The following is a 14,890-nucleotide window of genomic DNA, read 5'->3' as shown; positions in this document are numbered from 1 at the left end:
TTCTTTATGCCAATGAGGTTGGGACAAGTCAGTCCCTGGGAACGTGTCTGCGCCCGTGTGGAAGAATCACGTTCCCATCGTCAAGTTGAGGCACAGACAGTGAAGTTTGCTCTGGCACATCTGCTCGAATGGAAAGTATCTATTTCAAGTATAGATGTAGCTTCTACTACAGTACATATGACTGAAATAGATAATAACATTTATCACATAAATAATGAATAACTAACATAAATAAATAACATATACTGCTAAATAATATGATATTATATAACTTTGAATGATCTGTTAGGATCACCTGTCTGAAGACATCTGTAGACAGCCAATTGCATAAAGAAAAAAAGTAAATAACAAATAACAGTCTAATATGTTTAGTCATGCTTTGATTTAGCTAACATTATATTAGACATTTGCAATACCCCAATAATTGTAAACAATATCGAATTCAGCCTTGAAAATGACCTTTACATTCATTCAGATTTTTCTTGTTGTTGTCAGAAAGCAGAAAATAAACTTTTAAGAAATTAGGATATTTAATTGAGTTGGTTCTTTCCCCAAGTATCTCTCCCTGAAGTGAGTTATCACTGGCCCAGATGGTTAGCCTGTGGGTGCTAATGTTACACTGGCCCATAAACCAGCCTCTCTCCCTGCATGGGAACAGTCTGAGGGGCTTTGTGGGAGCAGACACACTTCTATTGTGTGAGGGGCTGAGCAGGCTGCAGACAGGAGTGTGGGAAGCCATGTGTCCCTGTGGCTCCCAGCTCCAGAGAGAGGAGGGGGGGGGGGGTTATGTGTCCCTGTGGCTCCCAGCTCCAGAGAAAGAGAGAGGGGGGGGGATTATGTGTCCCTGTGGCTCCCAGCTCCAGAGAGAGGGGGCGTGTGACTGGGGCATGGTCTGCGTTGGGCAGGGAGGGAGCCAGGCAGCTGTGGGAGCTCAGAGGAGAGAAGTGTGCTGCTGCTGCTGCTGCTGCTGCTGCTGCTGCTGCTGCTGGGGGTCTGGGAAACATGACACTTTAGACGGATAGACAGTCAGACAATCAGACAGACAGACAGACAGACAGACAGACAGGCAGGCAGGCATACAGTCAGACAGACAGACAGACAGACAGACAGACAGGCAGGCAGGCAGGCAGCACACAGGCAGACAGAGGGGCAGACAGGGTGGCAGACAGGGAGGCAGGCAGATAGACGGACAGACAGACAGACAGGCAGAGAGACAGACAGACAGGCAAAGGGACAGACAGACAGACAAGCAAAGGGACAGACAGACAGACATACAGATAGACAGACAGACAGACAGACAGACAGACAGACAGACAGACAGACAGACAGACAGACAGAGCTGTAAAGTCTCTACCTGGACACCAAAGACGGTATCTCCATCTCATAGGAATAAGTCTTACTAGCACTATGCTATATGGCCTGATATTGGGCTTAAGTAAAAGAGATGAAATATTGGTATTGGAGTATTGGTATAACGTGATGCTTGTCATACAATTTCAAGATGAATGTCAGCCTCACACGTGTATGCTGTGGTGATGAGCGTGTGCTCTGTCAGTGTCATTGATCCCAACATCAGGCAGCAGATCTGCTCTCTTTACAGGGTCACCACTTTCCCAGATCCACACAGCGCTCTGTGGGTCTCTCCCCATCACCCCCCCACCCCTCCACCCCTCCACCTGCTCCCCTGAGACATGGCCATTGTCCCCCAGCAGTAAGAGCATTGGGCATGTAGCAGCTCCACATTCCTCATTGTCCCCCCAAGCTCACCCATTGGCTACAGACTGTGAGAAACTCCAACAAGACCAAGACCCACACATTCATATGCAGATTCAGGACTATATATAGGAGGGATGAAGACAGTAGAAGATCAGATTCTCTCGACACAGAAACCTATACAGCACAGAGATCCAGCCATGGCACCTACAATCACTTCAGCAATGACCTACCCTAAGGAGCACCTGACTCTGTCCCACAAGGTAAATTGAAGTTTCAAATTCCTGAAAGTTCATGCAATAAGATTTACTATCACTTTGCTTTGTTTATGCAATCTTTCAGAATGTGTTATTAATGATCCCTCTTTTCTTTCTGCAGCTAAGAAAGCCAGTGGTGGAAAAGTTACGGAGAGATCGTATCAACAGCAGCATTGAGCAGCTCAAGTCTCTCCTGGGTCCAGAGATCCTCAACCAGCAGTCTGACTCCAAGCTGGAGAAAGCCGACATCCTGGAGATGACAGTTGGCTACCTGAGACGACAGCAGCAGTACAAGCCAGTGAGCTCCTCCTCCTGTTCAGAAGCTGGCAATCAGGGTTACTCCAGGTGTGTCCAAGAGATGGTTCACTTCCTGTCCAAGGATGAGGTGAACACACAGTCCCAGAGAAGACTTCTGAGCCACTTCCAGAGCCTGCAGCCATCCTCTGATGAGAACATGAGGGAGAGTGACCTGCCTGAGCCGAGCTCCCCAGCCCAGCACGGCATCAGTAAAGAGAAGAGTCCAGTCAACAGCGCCCTCTGGAGGCCCTGGTAGAGTCCTACAGACAGGAGATCCACTCAGACAAACACAATTGACCATGTTGGTCTACTAAAGTCAGAGACATTAATGAGGAAGAATTCTTCCTCCACTTCTGCTTCTGCAGGAGCCTCTTATTGTCCCATTTTGAATGAGACTTCAGTTGTCTTGAAGTCTCAGTTCAGATACATTTTCTACGAAAATGATCATATTTATCAACACTACACTTTTAAGTGTTACTATGGTAACAAGTGTTTGAGATAATTGTGAAACATGTTTTAATGATGTGTTTATTATTGATCAATGTGATCGATGGCTTTATTGAGCTTTTATTACCCAAAATAGGTATCATATCTTCAAATCTCTCTGAGGTGTTCTATGACTGATCTGTTAAGGTCAACATTTATAAGAGAGTAGATCATTAGTACTACATTGTTGAGTGATTAAGTCATATTGACATATTATATCAAGTATCTTTTATGATACATGTAGGAGAATATTGATCAACTTGACCTTTATTGTGAAGGTGTTCCTCCATGAGGACTATCTGCCCATACTGGGTAAATCCTGTTATCATCACTCTGTGATGAACTATCAACTGATCTGTTTCAGAATCAAAACTGTTCATTTTGATGCTAGTTTTTGTGTGAAAACATTTTTCACTTTATTTGAATACAATGTATTCTGAGGAAGGGAGAAAACTGCTATTTCTCAATGTTAAATCTCAAATGTTTATCTTAAACATCTCTATGTGTCTTTTGTAAAGACAGTAAATGTGTATCCTGTACTCAGTTAGAGTATCATGTCTTGGAGATGTGTCCAAGTTCTGGTTGTGATGTTTCATCACTGTATTTGCCTTGAATCATTCACCTTAAATTAAGGTGTTCAAGTCTACAATGTGACTCATTGAGTCAAGTGAAATAAATTGAAAAAACAATCAACTGAAATCATGTTGTCTTGATCTTTACTTCAAACCATCCCTTTACTTCCATACATGTTCAACACAGTTGCATGATGAATATGAGTGAATGAGAATTAATCCTTAAGTCAAATACACTAAGAACTAAGAGGGGAGACGATTCAAATGAATTGATTGAATCAACTTGAATCAGTAAATCAAGCAATGTTTCCACATGACTATTGATGAGGCTCACGTGTTGCCACTAAGCAACAAAGAAATCCAGAATATGAGATATCACAAACTAGTAGTATTTTGAAGTAAGCAAACTTGTTGAATGTTACACAGCTTTGTTTGATACATATTTTACTGTAATTATGTAATGATATCAGAGTTCATGACATTCCTTTTAATGCTGCACATTTGAAAGAAGTGAAAAAAGAAATATTTTCACCTACAGAATTATGATGATCAATGAATTTGAACTCCATAGAGGGAAGTCTGTATTGTTTTCATTGATGCATCTGTTTTAAATAAATATATTTGTATGCATGAGTATACCTATTTAAATACTTTTTTCCACTTTTTGTCTGCTAATGGTACATTTGTTATTCCAGATGTTGGTCAGAAACTGCTGAATGTCATCGAACAGTTTAAGGCTTCTGTCCCTCCTCAACAATGACATCACCTCCATAGCTAATGTGATGTGCAATAAGACACACTTCTATTGTTCCTCCTTTGAAAGCAGTGAATGGACAGAGTGTGGGAAACCAAGGAAAACTCACTCACAGACCCCCTTTGGGACAATAGATTCAGACCTCTACCCTGGACCGGCAGAGGTTAGAGGAGGGCTCTGGGTCTCTATGCACTGATCTATTCCTGATCATTCTAGGATTTGGGTCATTGAGATAGAAATAAGCAGAAAAATGTACATGTTTTATCTTTAGAATATTACAATTTTGTAAACTGACAAAGAAAATTCTGACAACAAAAGAAATATTTGATCCACAAAACATGAAATTCTGTGAGTAGCCCTACTGCAAGTATGCCTTCAGAAATCACATCTCAGATCAGAACACTCATCCCATCAAGTATCCTTTATCTGATTATTATCACACTTTACACTTGAATTGGAATGTCCCTGTCACTTAGATGTCAATCTACCTGTCCATGAATCCTAACCAAAGCTCTGTCCTAAACCTAACCCTAGCAAACACTTAGATATCAGCGGAGATGCAGTTGATGCTGTAGTTGCTGTAGTTCAGATGCTGTAGTTTGTTGACAGTTTAAACATCTATAGACCATATATAGGTGCCTATTGAAGTAAGGTGTGTCCCACTAATAATTTTAAGTGAAATCATATTAATTAATTCTTTCTCTCATACTGAAGAATGCATTGCTCAGTTGAGACATGCAATTTGTTTGAGTGATACACAAACTCACGTAAATCCGGGATGCATTCTCTCTGGTGAGTGTTTGTTTGTTTCTAAACAGAAATATTTAAGTAATGATCTTTACCCCTCAGGGGCTTGCTGGGAACTGCTTGTGTGGAGACGAATTGGCATGTCAAAAGGCACACTTCTATTGTTTTGTGGAAGCTCCCTCAATGGGAAAAGTGTGGGAAAGCTCTGGAGAGCAGAGTCACAGTTCAGTTCCATTAGCATCTTCAATCCCACCAGCGCCTGATTGTCTCAATTAGGAATGGGCACACTTTGGGAAGGGGATACAATCACTATTAAATAAAGGGTCTTCGGTTTACCCATGTGATTAGAAGGCATTTTCTCTCTTCCCTAATCTGTTATGGTGAGAGATTATTTTTTGTGGCAATTTACAATGCCCAAACTATTAAAATGTATAAAACAGGAGAAAGCTAAATATTCTGAGAGACAATTTAGTTATTTTAAGTATAGTTCACCAACTTTTTTTTTAATCAACAATTCCATTTGTATGATGAATATTATTTCTTAAGTGTGTCTTTAAGTCTTTCCCTCCAGATGGTCAGAGAGCCTGTAGCCGTCACTAATGGTCCATTCAGGGTCTTGAGGGGCTTTTGTGGTGCATTGATCACAGCACACAGGACTCAGTGTGGGAAACTCAGATCAGCTCTCTACTCACACTGACGACCAGCCAGCAGACAGAGACCACATCTGCTTCATCTGCTGCATCTGTATGTTACGTCACTGCATGTCCAAACATGTCCCAGAGAATTCAGAGACTCCTGACACTTGATGTTGACCAACCTCTGAATGTCCATGTATTATCGAACCGTACGGCTCACTATCCTCACATTCCACCCACCTATTATTTTGGACAGATATGCTGACGATGAGTTTGGGTTGGGTTATAATCAATAAATAAAAAAATCTAATGTGAAACGAAGTATGACTATAAATCGTGAATACTTGGGGAGATGTAAAAATACATTGCAGAGTTATTCATCATTGTCAGAGGTCAAACGCACCATGAAGGTATAAAATGTGACATAATAATAAATTAATCATAAAGGGAGGCTCCACTATACATGCAGAATATTATCTGGGGATTAAATCACACTGTACATTTTGATATAATCTGTGTCAGCCTCACACGTGTGATGATGAGCGTGTGCTCTGTCAGTGTCATTGATCCCAACATCAGGCAGCAGATCTGCTCTCTTTACAGGGTCACCACTTTCCCAGATCCACACAGCGCTCTGTGGGTCTCTCCCCATCACCCCCCACCCCTCCACCTGCTCCCCTGAGACATGGCCATTGTCCCCCGGCAGTAAGAGCATTGGGCATGTGGCAGCTCCACATTCCTCATTGTTCTCTCCGAGCTCATCCATTGGCTACAGACTGTGAGAAACTCCAACAAGACCAAGACCCACACATTCATATGCAGATTCAGGACTATATATAGGAGGGATGAAGGCAGTAGAAGATCAGATTCTCTCTACACAGAGACCTATACAGCACAGAGATCCAGCCATGGCACCTACAATCACTTCAGCAATGACCTACCCTAAGGAGCACCTGACTCTGTCCCACAAGGTAAATTGAAGTTTCAAATTCCTGAAAGTTCATGCAATATGACTTACTATCACTTTGCTTTGTTTATGAAATGTTTCAGAATATGTTATTAATGATCCCTCTTTTCTTTCTGCAGCTAAGAAAGCCAGTGGTGGAAAAGTTACGGAGAGATCGTATCAACAGCAGCATTGAGCAGCTCAAGTCTCTCCTGGGTCCAGAGATCCTCAACCAGCAGTCTGACTCCAAGCTGGAGAAAGCCGACATCCTGGAGATGACAGTTTGCTACCTGAGACAACAACTTCAGTCCAAGCCAGTGAGTTCCTCCTCCTGCTCAGAAGCTGCCAATCAGGGTTACTCCAGGTGTGTCCAAGAGATGGTCCACTTCCTGTCCAAGGATGAGGTGAACACACAGTCCCAGAGAAGACTTCTGAGCCACTTCCAGAGCCTGCAGCCATCCTCTGATAAGAACAGGAGGGAGAGTGACCTGCCTCAGCTGAGCTCCCCAGCCCAGCACGGCATCAGTAAAGAGAAGAGTCCAGTCAACAGCGCCCTCTGGAGGCCCTGGTAGAGTCCTACAGACTGGAGATCCACTCTCAGACAAAAATAATTGACCATGTTGGTCTAAGATTAAGCGTCATGGACAGTAATATTGACAAGTGAAGAAAGAGCTCTTGTGTGTACAGGAGTTTTTTTTTATTACTTTAATGCCATGCATTGGCACTTGTTAGCTGTCCAGAAGAAGTGAAGATACCTTTTTCTAGGAAAATTATCATAAATTATTATGATTTATCATCAATACATTTGTTTTAAAATGTAAAGATGTTGTACAACTGATCTCTCATACCATGTTCTGTGAAGCATGTGTCGATTGATTATGTACAATGAGATCAACAGCTTCTAATGGTCATCCATGAGGATACCCATAATGGGCATTATATCTACAATCACTCTGTGATTTACAATTAATGATCTGTTTTAAGATCAATACTTGTTATTATTAAGATCACTTCTTATTGATCAATACTTATCCTCTATTAGGAACACTTCTTGTTGTTACCGCTACATTTTTTGTAGTGATATGGTCATATTGACTTTCTATTGAGCATTTTGCATGTGTTTTAACATGCATTTGATATTGACAAACTCAGACATCAGTATTATTACTGTTCTTCCATGAGTAATATTTGCCCATACTGGGTGTCTTACTTGTTATCATTACTCTGTGATGTGATGTATTTTGATGTCAACCTTCAGACTTTCTGTTTCATATTTTCTGTGAAAATAAGATTCACATTTGTTAAATAATGTGTCGGCTGTGAATGGAGAAAATAACTTTCTCTCAATGTAAAATTGTTTATCTTAAACATCTCTATGTGTCTTTTGTAAAGACAGTAAATGTGTGTTCCTGTACTCAGTTGGAGTATCAGATGTCTTGGATTTGTGTCCAAGTTCTGGTTGTGATGTTTCATCACTGAATTATTCACCTTGATTTAAGGTGTGATGTTGAATGATGTGACTCATTGAGTCTTTGAGCTGCAATAAATGAAAAAAACAATCAAATGAAATGATATGTGCTTGTTCATTATTTCACTTGTCTTTTTACATACATACTTCTCCCTTTATTTGAAACCCAATAACATCTCAGAGGTTTCACATTATGTGGCTTTAAAGAGTATTCAAGTGCAGGAAATCATGACGGATGCATAACGCTGCTATTATTATGCCACACTGAATCAATACATGTTCATCAGTATTCATTGTGAATGATTCTCTATCACATACAGGATATAGGCTCCATACCAATGTGATGGATTGATGTTGTAGGCTATTGACCCTCATATAGGACTATAGGCATAGGCCTACTTTAAGTGTCTTATCCAATTATTTTGGCCTTCACTCTTACAATTAATATAATAGTATCACGTTTTATCAACAGCGCAGTGCTTATAGATGATGAGACCGATTAAGTAAGCTTAATGCGTACTATGTCATACCAATACGTGCCTAGTCGTGCAACTAGTTGCTGGCAGCTTGGTCCATGGTGCTGAAGCACCGTACGAAATTCTACGAAAGCTACGAAATCATTCGGACTGCATTACTGACTGATCTGAAATCAACTTAATCCTCACTACATGTTCGACTGTTAGTCAGTGAAGTGCCGGTGAGAGAACGGTCAAAACAACACATAGCCAGAGGTTTTAAGAAATAATCATAGGGAATGTTTAATACATGGTCACAATAATATAAAAATAAACATGATTAGAATAATATGATATACACCACAATGAAAGCCAACTTTCCGAAATGTTCAGCCCTCCTGTCAGTGTCAGAGAAAGAGAGAGAGAGAGAGAGAGAGAAGGGGAGGGGGGGGGGAAAGTCGGCCTAACATTTGCCATACACTGTAGACAACTTCTTGGGAAGGCTTGCACATCAAAATAAAACATGTGCTAAAATATGTGCAAATATTGCACAACTAAGGAACGTCTCTAATCAAATAACATGGTAATCATGCCACGTCAAAGACAATATGCATACGTTGTTGGTTGAGCGGAACAGACCCAAGTAGAGAATACTGGGTATAGGCTAGTCCACAGTCTTGTGATAACAGTAATCACTGTCCATACTAGGCTACTACCACGGTCTCCACAAGGAGCCTTGTGACCGCGGCGAGGAGCCGGATGATGACCGCTTCACTGCAGCTGTCCGTCCGTCTAGTTCACCTGACATGCGCCGCTGGAGGGCCGTTCTCTGGAGCACGTAGAAGCGTTTGATCTCCTCCCTCTCCGCTGACTGCAGGGGGACGTGAAGGGACAGATGCCGGAGAGTCTCTTGCAGACACTGGGAGAAGCCCGCGGACTCGGAGTGGCAGGGCACAACGCTGCCAATGGTCCTCTCCCGTAGGAAACCCACTGCCATCTCCAAAATGTCGGCTTTCTCCAGTTTTGTAGAGGACTGGTCGCACCTTTTCCCTCTGTGGAGAATTGTCCTTAGCTGCTCAATGCTGGTGTTGATACGGTCTCTCCGCACCTTCTCCACGGTAAGTTTCCGCAACTGGATAAGGAAAGACAAAACATTGATTAGTTGATTGTAATCAAACAATACAGATCATGAATTTTCCAAAACTATCTGATTTGTTCTATGTAGGCTTCTAAGGTTGATCTAACTTACCTTATGGGTATATCCACATGATGAATTCACAACAGCAGTATCACTGCTTTGAGTAGAAGGAGCCATGAGAAACGAAAAGTAGTTGATGATTCTCAACCAGCTCAAGATGTGTTCGTTGTCAACGTCCAGTAACAGATCTACCTAAGAATGTCCTGAAGGCGTATTTATACACGCTGCCAATCCAAACGCGTGGGGTTTCGACACCTGAGACTTTCCCACACTCCACAGCCAACCCCAGAGACCGCAATAAAAGTTCAACAACAAACACTTGGCGACCACCTCCTCCGATCTCCCCCGTGACGAATGCACGACTCCCCTTTTCCAGCTTCCGCTGTCACGGTTGAGACAGACGCGTGACGCGGTGCCACCGAGGAGCGTGCTCCTGGTCTCACCTACCCAGGCGCCGTACCACCGTCCACGAGACCACACTTTACATTTATACATTTATAACAGTGTCAAAAAGAGGTGGCCTTTTCTTAGTGGGGACTTTGATCGTGCCCATATGCTGAGGGAGGGGGGAGGGGGGGGGGACAAAATAATATGGCACACGTTTCCATGAACATCAGAGACAAATGTACCTTTGCTTGGTGTCGGTCCAAACAGGTCATAAACTTAGATCCACGCGCTGCTCTACAGGTGGTCACCTCATATACATTTCCGGTAGGCTGTGTCGCTCGAGCCAGTTGTCAGAAGTGACAGAAGTGACAGAAGTTGTCAGAAGTGACTCAATGTATTCAGTATTCAGATCACTTTAGAATAAGTTCTCATTTGTACACAGGAGCATTCCATAAAACACAGAACGTATTTGTTCAAATAAGCATGGACACATTAAACAGATATTTCTCAACATATTTTAATAGGAATATCCTATTATCCTAAGCTTGTGAAATAAGGGTGCACTTATGCATGACAAACTGAACTGATGTCATGGCTGTAGTTCAAATGAAGTTCTAACTACTGTAGCAGTGGTTAAGAGTCATCTTTCTTTTCAGTAGCTGGTAAACAAAGTTGACATGTGAGACATAGTTTTGTCAAGTCTCTGAAAGCCAACTTTCCTACATTTTCAGCCATGCTGTCAGTGTCAGAGAGAGAGAGAGAGAGAGAGAGAGAGAGAGAGAGAGAGAGAGACTGGAAGAAGAGAGAGAGAGAGAGAGAGAGAGAGAGAGAGAGAGAGAGAGAGAGAGAGAGAGACTGGAAGAAGAGAGAGAGAGAGACAGAGAGAGAGAGAGAGGGGGGAGAAGTGTGCCTTCCCCACTGGCAGAGCAAGAGGTGTTGAAGGAGGAATATTCCGTTTTTCAGACATGTTGATATACACTGTTACTATGAATAAAATGTGTATTTACTTTTTTATTTTTCAGCATCTTTGTTATTTTTTTGTCTTTCCTATTTCCCTCTGAAGCGACCATCTGCGCTGTGTGGCTGGTCTCTACCATGTGAAGTGTGCTGCACCTTATCTTTATGCCTTTAGTGCCTTATCAAGTCCCCTGTCTCCCCCACGGCCCATCTGCAGAGGCCTGATCAGAGAGAGAGGGGATGTTCCCAGGTAATAAAAGAGTAACGACCTGCTTGTGTTCAGTCTGGGCCTCTGAGAGCTGCAGCAGCCTTCCCTCTGTGGAGGCCATGAGGCCAGTTAACCATGAGATAATTGATGCCTCTCCCATTGTTGTGTCCGCCTCGCCCACTGGCCTGGGAGTGTGGGAAAGCTAATCCTGCCTGGGACTCATGGCTTTGTAATGCTAATGTCCTCCTATAAATAGGGGAGCTGGCTCCTCTCTCAGCTCACAACTCACTCGCCTTCCTCAGAGAAGCAACACTCTCCCTACCAGAATGGCTCCTACCTGCTACACCAGAGACTCAGCCGACAACTCAATGCTCTCTACCAAAGACAAACACAAAGTAAGTTCTGTTCCCAATCGGTTTTTGTGTTGTCGATTGTTTAATGAATTGAATTATTTCCTTCACGGATTGAACTCAAAGGACATAGAACTGACAGATCTGCCTCTTTTTTCTCAACAGCTGAGGAAACCAGTTGTGGAGAAGATGCGTCGTGATCGCATCAACAGCTGCATAGAGCAGCTCAAGGCCCTTCTGGAGAGGGAGTTCCAGAAGCAGGACCCCAACGCCAAGCTGGAGAAGGCTGACATCCTGGAGATGACGGTGATGTTCATGAAGCAGCAGCTGCAGCCTCAGAGCCCCGCCTCCCCGCAGAGCCCCGCCTCCCCTCAGGGCGCCCACAGCAACGGCTACTCCCAGTGCTGGAGCCAGACCCTGCACTTCCTGTCCGCCAACTCCCTGAAGGACGTGGCGCTCCAGCACCTCCAGAGCTCCCACGGCGCCCAGAGAGCCGCCCGGGAAGTCTGCCCCGCCTCTCCCCTCTCCTCCTCCTCCCAGCACCACGGCCAGGGCCCAGTCAAGCAGGGCACCAGTGGCCCCAGACCAGTCTGGAGGCCCTGGTAGAGCCCAGACCAGTCTGGAGGCCCTGGTAGAGCCCAGACCAGTCTGGAGGCCCTGGTAGAGCCGCTGGCAAAGACTCTCTCTCTCAAACCGGATGGCTGTTAGCCATCTTTCATGATGTAGGAAGTTTCTACTTCCAGTGTTGATACAAGCGCTGTGTAGCGGCTGTTACTGTGTTGTTTCTCCTGTAAAAGAGGAGGAATATCTGTTGAAATATCTGCTTTGTAAGTAGAAGTACTGCACTCTGTTGGCCTCCTGTGGAGCCACACGACTCCCATGGAGTCGAAACTGTATGTTGATGATGAAAATACGCTTGAATGCATTTATAATGCTAAGTACTTATTGGAGAACAATTCTCGCATGTGTTTTTATGAGAAGTAAATCAGATTATGTTACCTTTTGTAAAGGAACTGACTGTACATGATGAGTTTCTGTGTGTGAATGTCAAATTTGACACAAAACATATATGCACTTGTTGAAATAAAAATGATTTTGAAATGCAAATCTTGATAATTGATTGTTTCTTTATTACTCAAGTCACATTGTGTTATAGATTGCTTAACAGCCTATAAGTTTAACCGGCTCTGTTAAAATATATATATTTTTTATTATTATTAAACCTTTATTTAGGCAGGGGGAGGTCCTACTGGTCTCTTTTCCAGAGAAGCCCTGTGTACAAACATGAAACAGATCGTAAATGTACATTCAAATTACAAACATAATTCAATTCATTAATTTCAGATCAATTCCGAAGTCAGTTTACAATCAATTACAACATGGACACTCCTCTAGTTAAAAGAGATGGAGTATAACTTTGGATTTGTAAAACAAAGTTAAGATTTACACTTCACTTAAAGCCGACAGTCAATAAGTCAGTTAAGATAACGACACCCTAATACTGATCTGGAATTATAATCAGCCATTTTGAGTCGGTTTCTAAATGAGCACATTGAAAACCATAAGATGTTAAAGGTAGATAATGAATCATTAGGGCAAGATTTGTTGAATCAGTTATTCATGATGTTATCCACTCACAGCTTGTTTGTCATGTCACCCTCATTGGGGCATAAGGGGGGGGGGGGGGGGGTAAGGGGGATAAGGGGGGGGGGGGGCGTTGTTTCTGAATATCAAATTCTGGCCATGTCGTGTGTACACACACACAGGTATGACTTCTCGTGATACACACATGTACGCCAGTGCCTGTGAGTGTGTGTGTGTGTGCGTGTGTGTAGTTTAGTATATGTACGTGTGTGTGTGTGTGTGTGTGTGTGTGTGTGTGTGTGTGAGTGTGTGAGTGTGTGTGTGTGTGTGTGTGTGTGTGTGTGTATGTGTGTGTAGTCTAGTATATGTATGTGTGAGTGTGTGTGTGTTTGTGTGTGTGTAGTTTAGTATATGTACGTGTGAGTGAGTGGGTGTGTGTGTAAGTGTGTGTGTGTGTGTGTGTGTGTGTGTGTGTGAGTGCCTGTGAGTGTGTAGTTTAGTGCATCTACGTGTAAGAGTGTGTCCAGGTCCAGCGCGCCTGTCTTGTGCTTTGTGAAGTAAGCCCCAGGCTAGCGTTGTCCAGGGGGCTCTGTCAGGTCCTGTTTCATCCACCAGCTGGTGATCGGAGGCGCTCCGCGGCTGTGCGGCTGTGCGGCAGCGCGGGGTTCATCCTGTGTGGGGCCTGCCTCTCCTCGCCTTTCCCACACTCCAGTTTCATTCTCCCCTTTCATCGCCGGGACAAAGGAAGTGTGCCGTGCTAAGTTATCCTCAGGGCATGCTGGTGAAAATCCTGACCGCCCACCACCACCACCACCCTGTACCCCTCCCTCTCCTCCCCTCCTCTCCCCCCCTCTCCTCCCCTCCCCCCCTCATCTCCCCTCCCCCCCCTCATTTCCCCTCACCTCCCCTCCTCTCCCCTCCCACCACCACCACCCTGTACCCCTCCTTCTCCTCCTCTCCCCTCCCCTCCCCCCCTCACCTCCCCTCCTCTCCCCCCTCTCCTCCCCTCCCCCCCTCATCTCCCCTCCCCTCCCCTCCCCTCCCCTGCCCTCCCCTCCCCTGCCCTCCCCTTCAAATCGGTCCCTGGAGGGAAAACCACCTAATTCATTTAATCAACATGCCGTTCTTCATTATCAAATACAATTTAATTTTTTCTTCACAAAAAGTGAATCAATCTGGGGGAGGGGTTTGGATATGTTTTTATTTACATTTATTTTTTTATTTCTATTAGAAATGATAGTAAATCTTTTCATAGACTCTATACTATTATAGACTCTATACCATTTAAATGTCACCTGATTTATTCTATAAATTCTTTTTTAGGATCTGACCGTTCATTTTGTGTGTATTTTCTTTCATCCACACTAAAAAAAGAGTGTGCCTTCATTTATATGACGAGTGAACGGATTGACTAAGTGACCCAGCATCTTAATGAGGGTTGAGCTCCTGTGAAGATCTGAGTGCTGCGGTGTATCCATGTATCCAGCGTGGGAAAGCCTGGCTCTCCGCAAGCAGGTGTCAGTCTGGGGAGCAAGTCTGCTCTCCCAGGTGATGGCTTACCGGCTTATAAACACACCTTGAGCACACACACACACGCACACACACACACACGCGCACACACACACACACACACACACACGCACACACACACGCACACACACACGCACACGCACACACACGTGCACACACATGCACACACACACCCACGCACACCCACGCACACACACACGTGCACACATACACACACGTGCACACACACACACACACACACACACACGTGAGACTCTGCACGGCACACTCCCTCTTCCAGCCTCAGCGACTGCGGATCTACCCCCCAGGCCATGCACGCCCCGGCCCCCCCCCCCTCTCTCTCTCT

The 14,890-nt window shown here is 44.0% G+C and overlaps 4 protein-coding genes across 4 annotated transcripts; 3 read left to right on the top strand and 1 right to left on the bottom strand.

Annotated features, from left to right (window-relative positions):
- Positions 1–1,913: 1,913 nt before the first annotated feature.
- On the top strand, positions 1,914–2,523 carry LOC310803909 (transcription factor HES-5-like; the record flags this gene model as incomplete). Its single annotated transcript, XM_083668868.1, has 2 exons — positions 1,914–1,976; positions 2,092–2,523. 2 exons carry the CDS (start codon positions 1,914–1,916, stop codon positions 2,521–2,523), a joined length of 495 nt encoding a protein of 164 aa, XP_083524994.1.
- A 3,783-nt stretch (positions 2,524–6,306) lies between these two features.
- Positions 6,307–6,979, top strand: LOC310804153 (transcription factor HES-5-like; the record flags this gene model as incomplete). Its single annotated transcript, XM_083669269.1, has 2 exons — positions 6,307–6,432; positions 6,548–6,979. The coding sequence occupies 2 exons, from the start codon at positions 6,307–6,309 to the stop codon at positions 6,977–6,979; spliced, it is 558 nt and encodes a 185-aa protein (XP_083525395.1).
- A 2,063-nt stretch (positions 6,980–9,042) lies between these two features.
- On the bottom strand, positions 9,043–11,201 carry LOC310803696 (transcription factor HES-5-like; the record flags this gene model as incomplete). Its single annotated transcript, XM_083668549.1, has 2 exons — positions 9,043–9,462; positions 11,142–11,201. 2 exons carry the CDS (start codon positions 11,199–11,201, stop codon positions 9,043–9,045), a joined length of 480 nt encoding a protein of 159 aa, XP_083524675.1.
- A 205-nt stretch (positions 11,202–11,406) lies between these two features.
- Positions 11,407–12,036, top strand: LOC310803590 (transcription factor HES-5-like; the record flags this gene model as incomplete). Its single annotated transcript, XM_083668429.1, has 2 exons — positions 11,407–11,475; positions 11,596–12,036. The coding sequence occupies 2 exons, from the start codon at positions 11,407–11,409 to the stop codon at positions 12,034–12,036; spliced, it is 510 nt and encodes a 169-aa protein (XP_083524555.1).
- Positions 12,037–14,890: the final 2,854 nt, after the last annotated feature.

The sequence above is a fragment of the Argentina silus genome, assembly GCF_951799395.1.
Source record: "Argentina silus genome assembly, chromosome: 4".
In the NCBI taxonomy this organism is placed as follows: Eukaryota; Metazoa; Chordata; class Actinopteri; order Argentiniformes; family Argentinidae; genus Argentina; species Argentina silus.
Note: the sequence above shows the minus strand (reverse complement) of the source record. Positions and strands in the feature narration are given on the sequence as shown.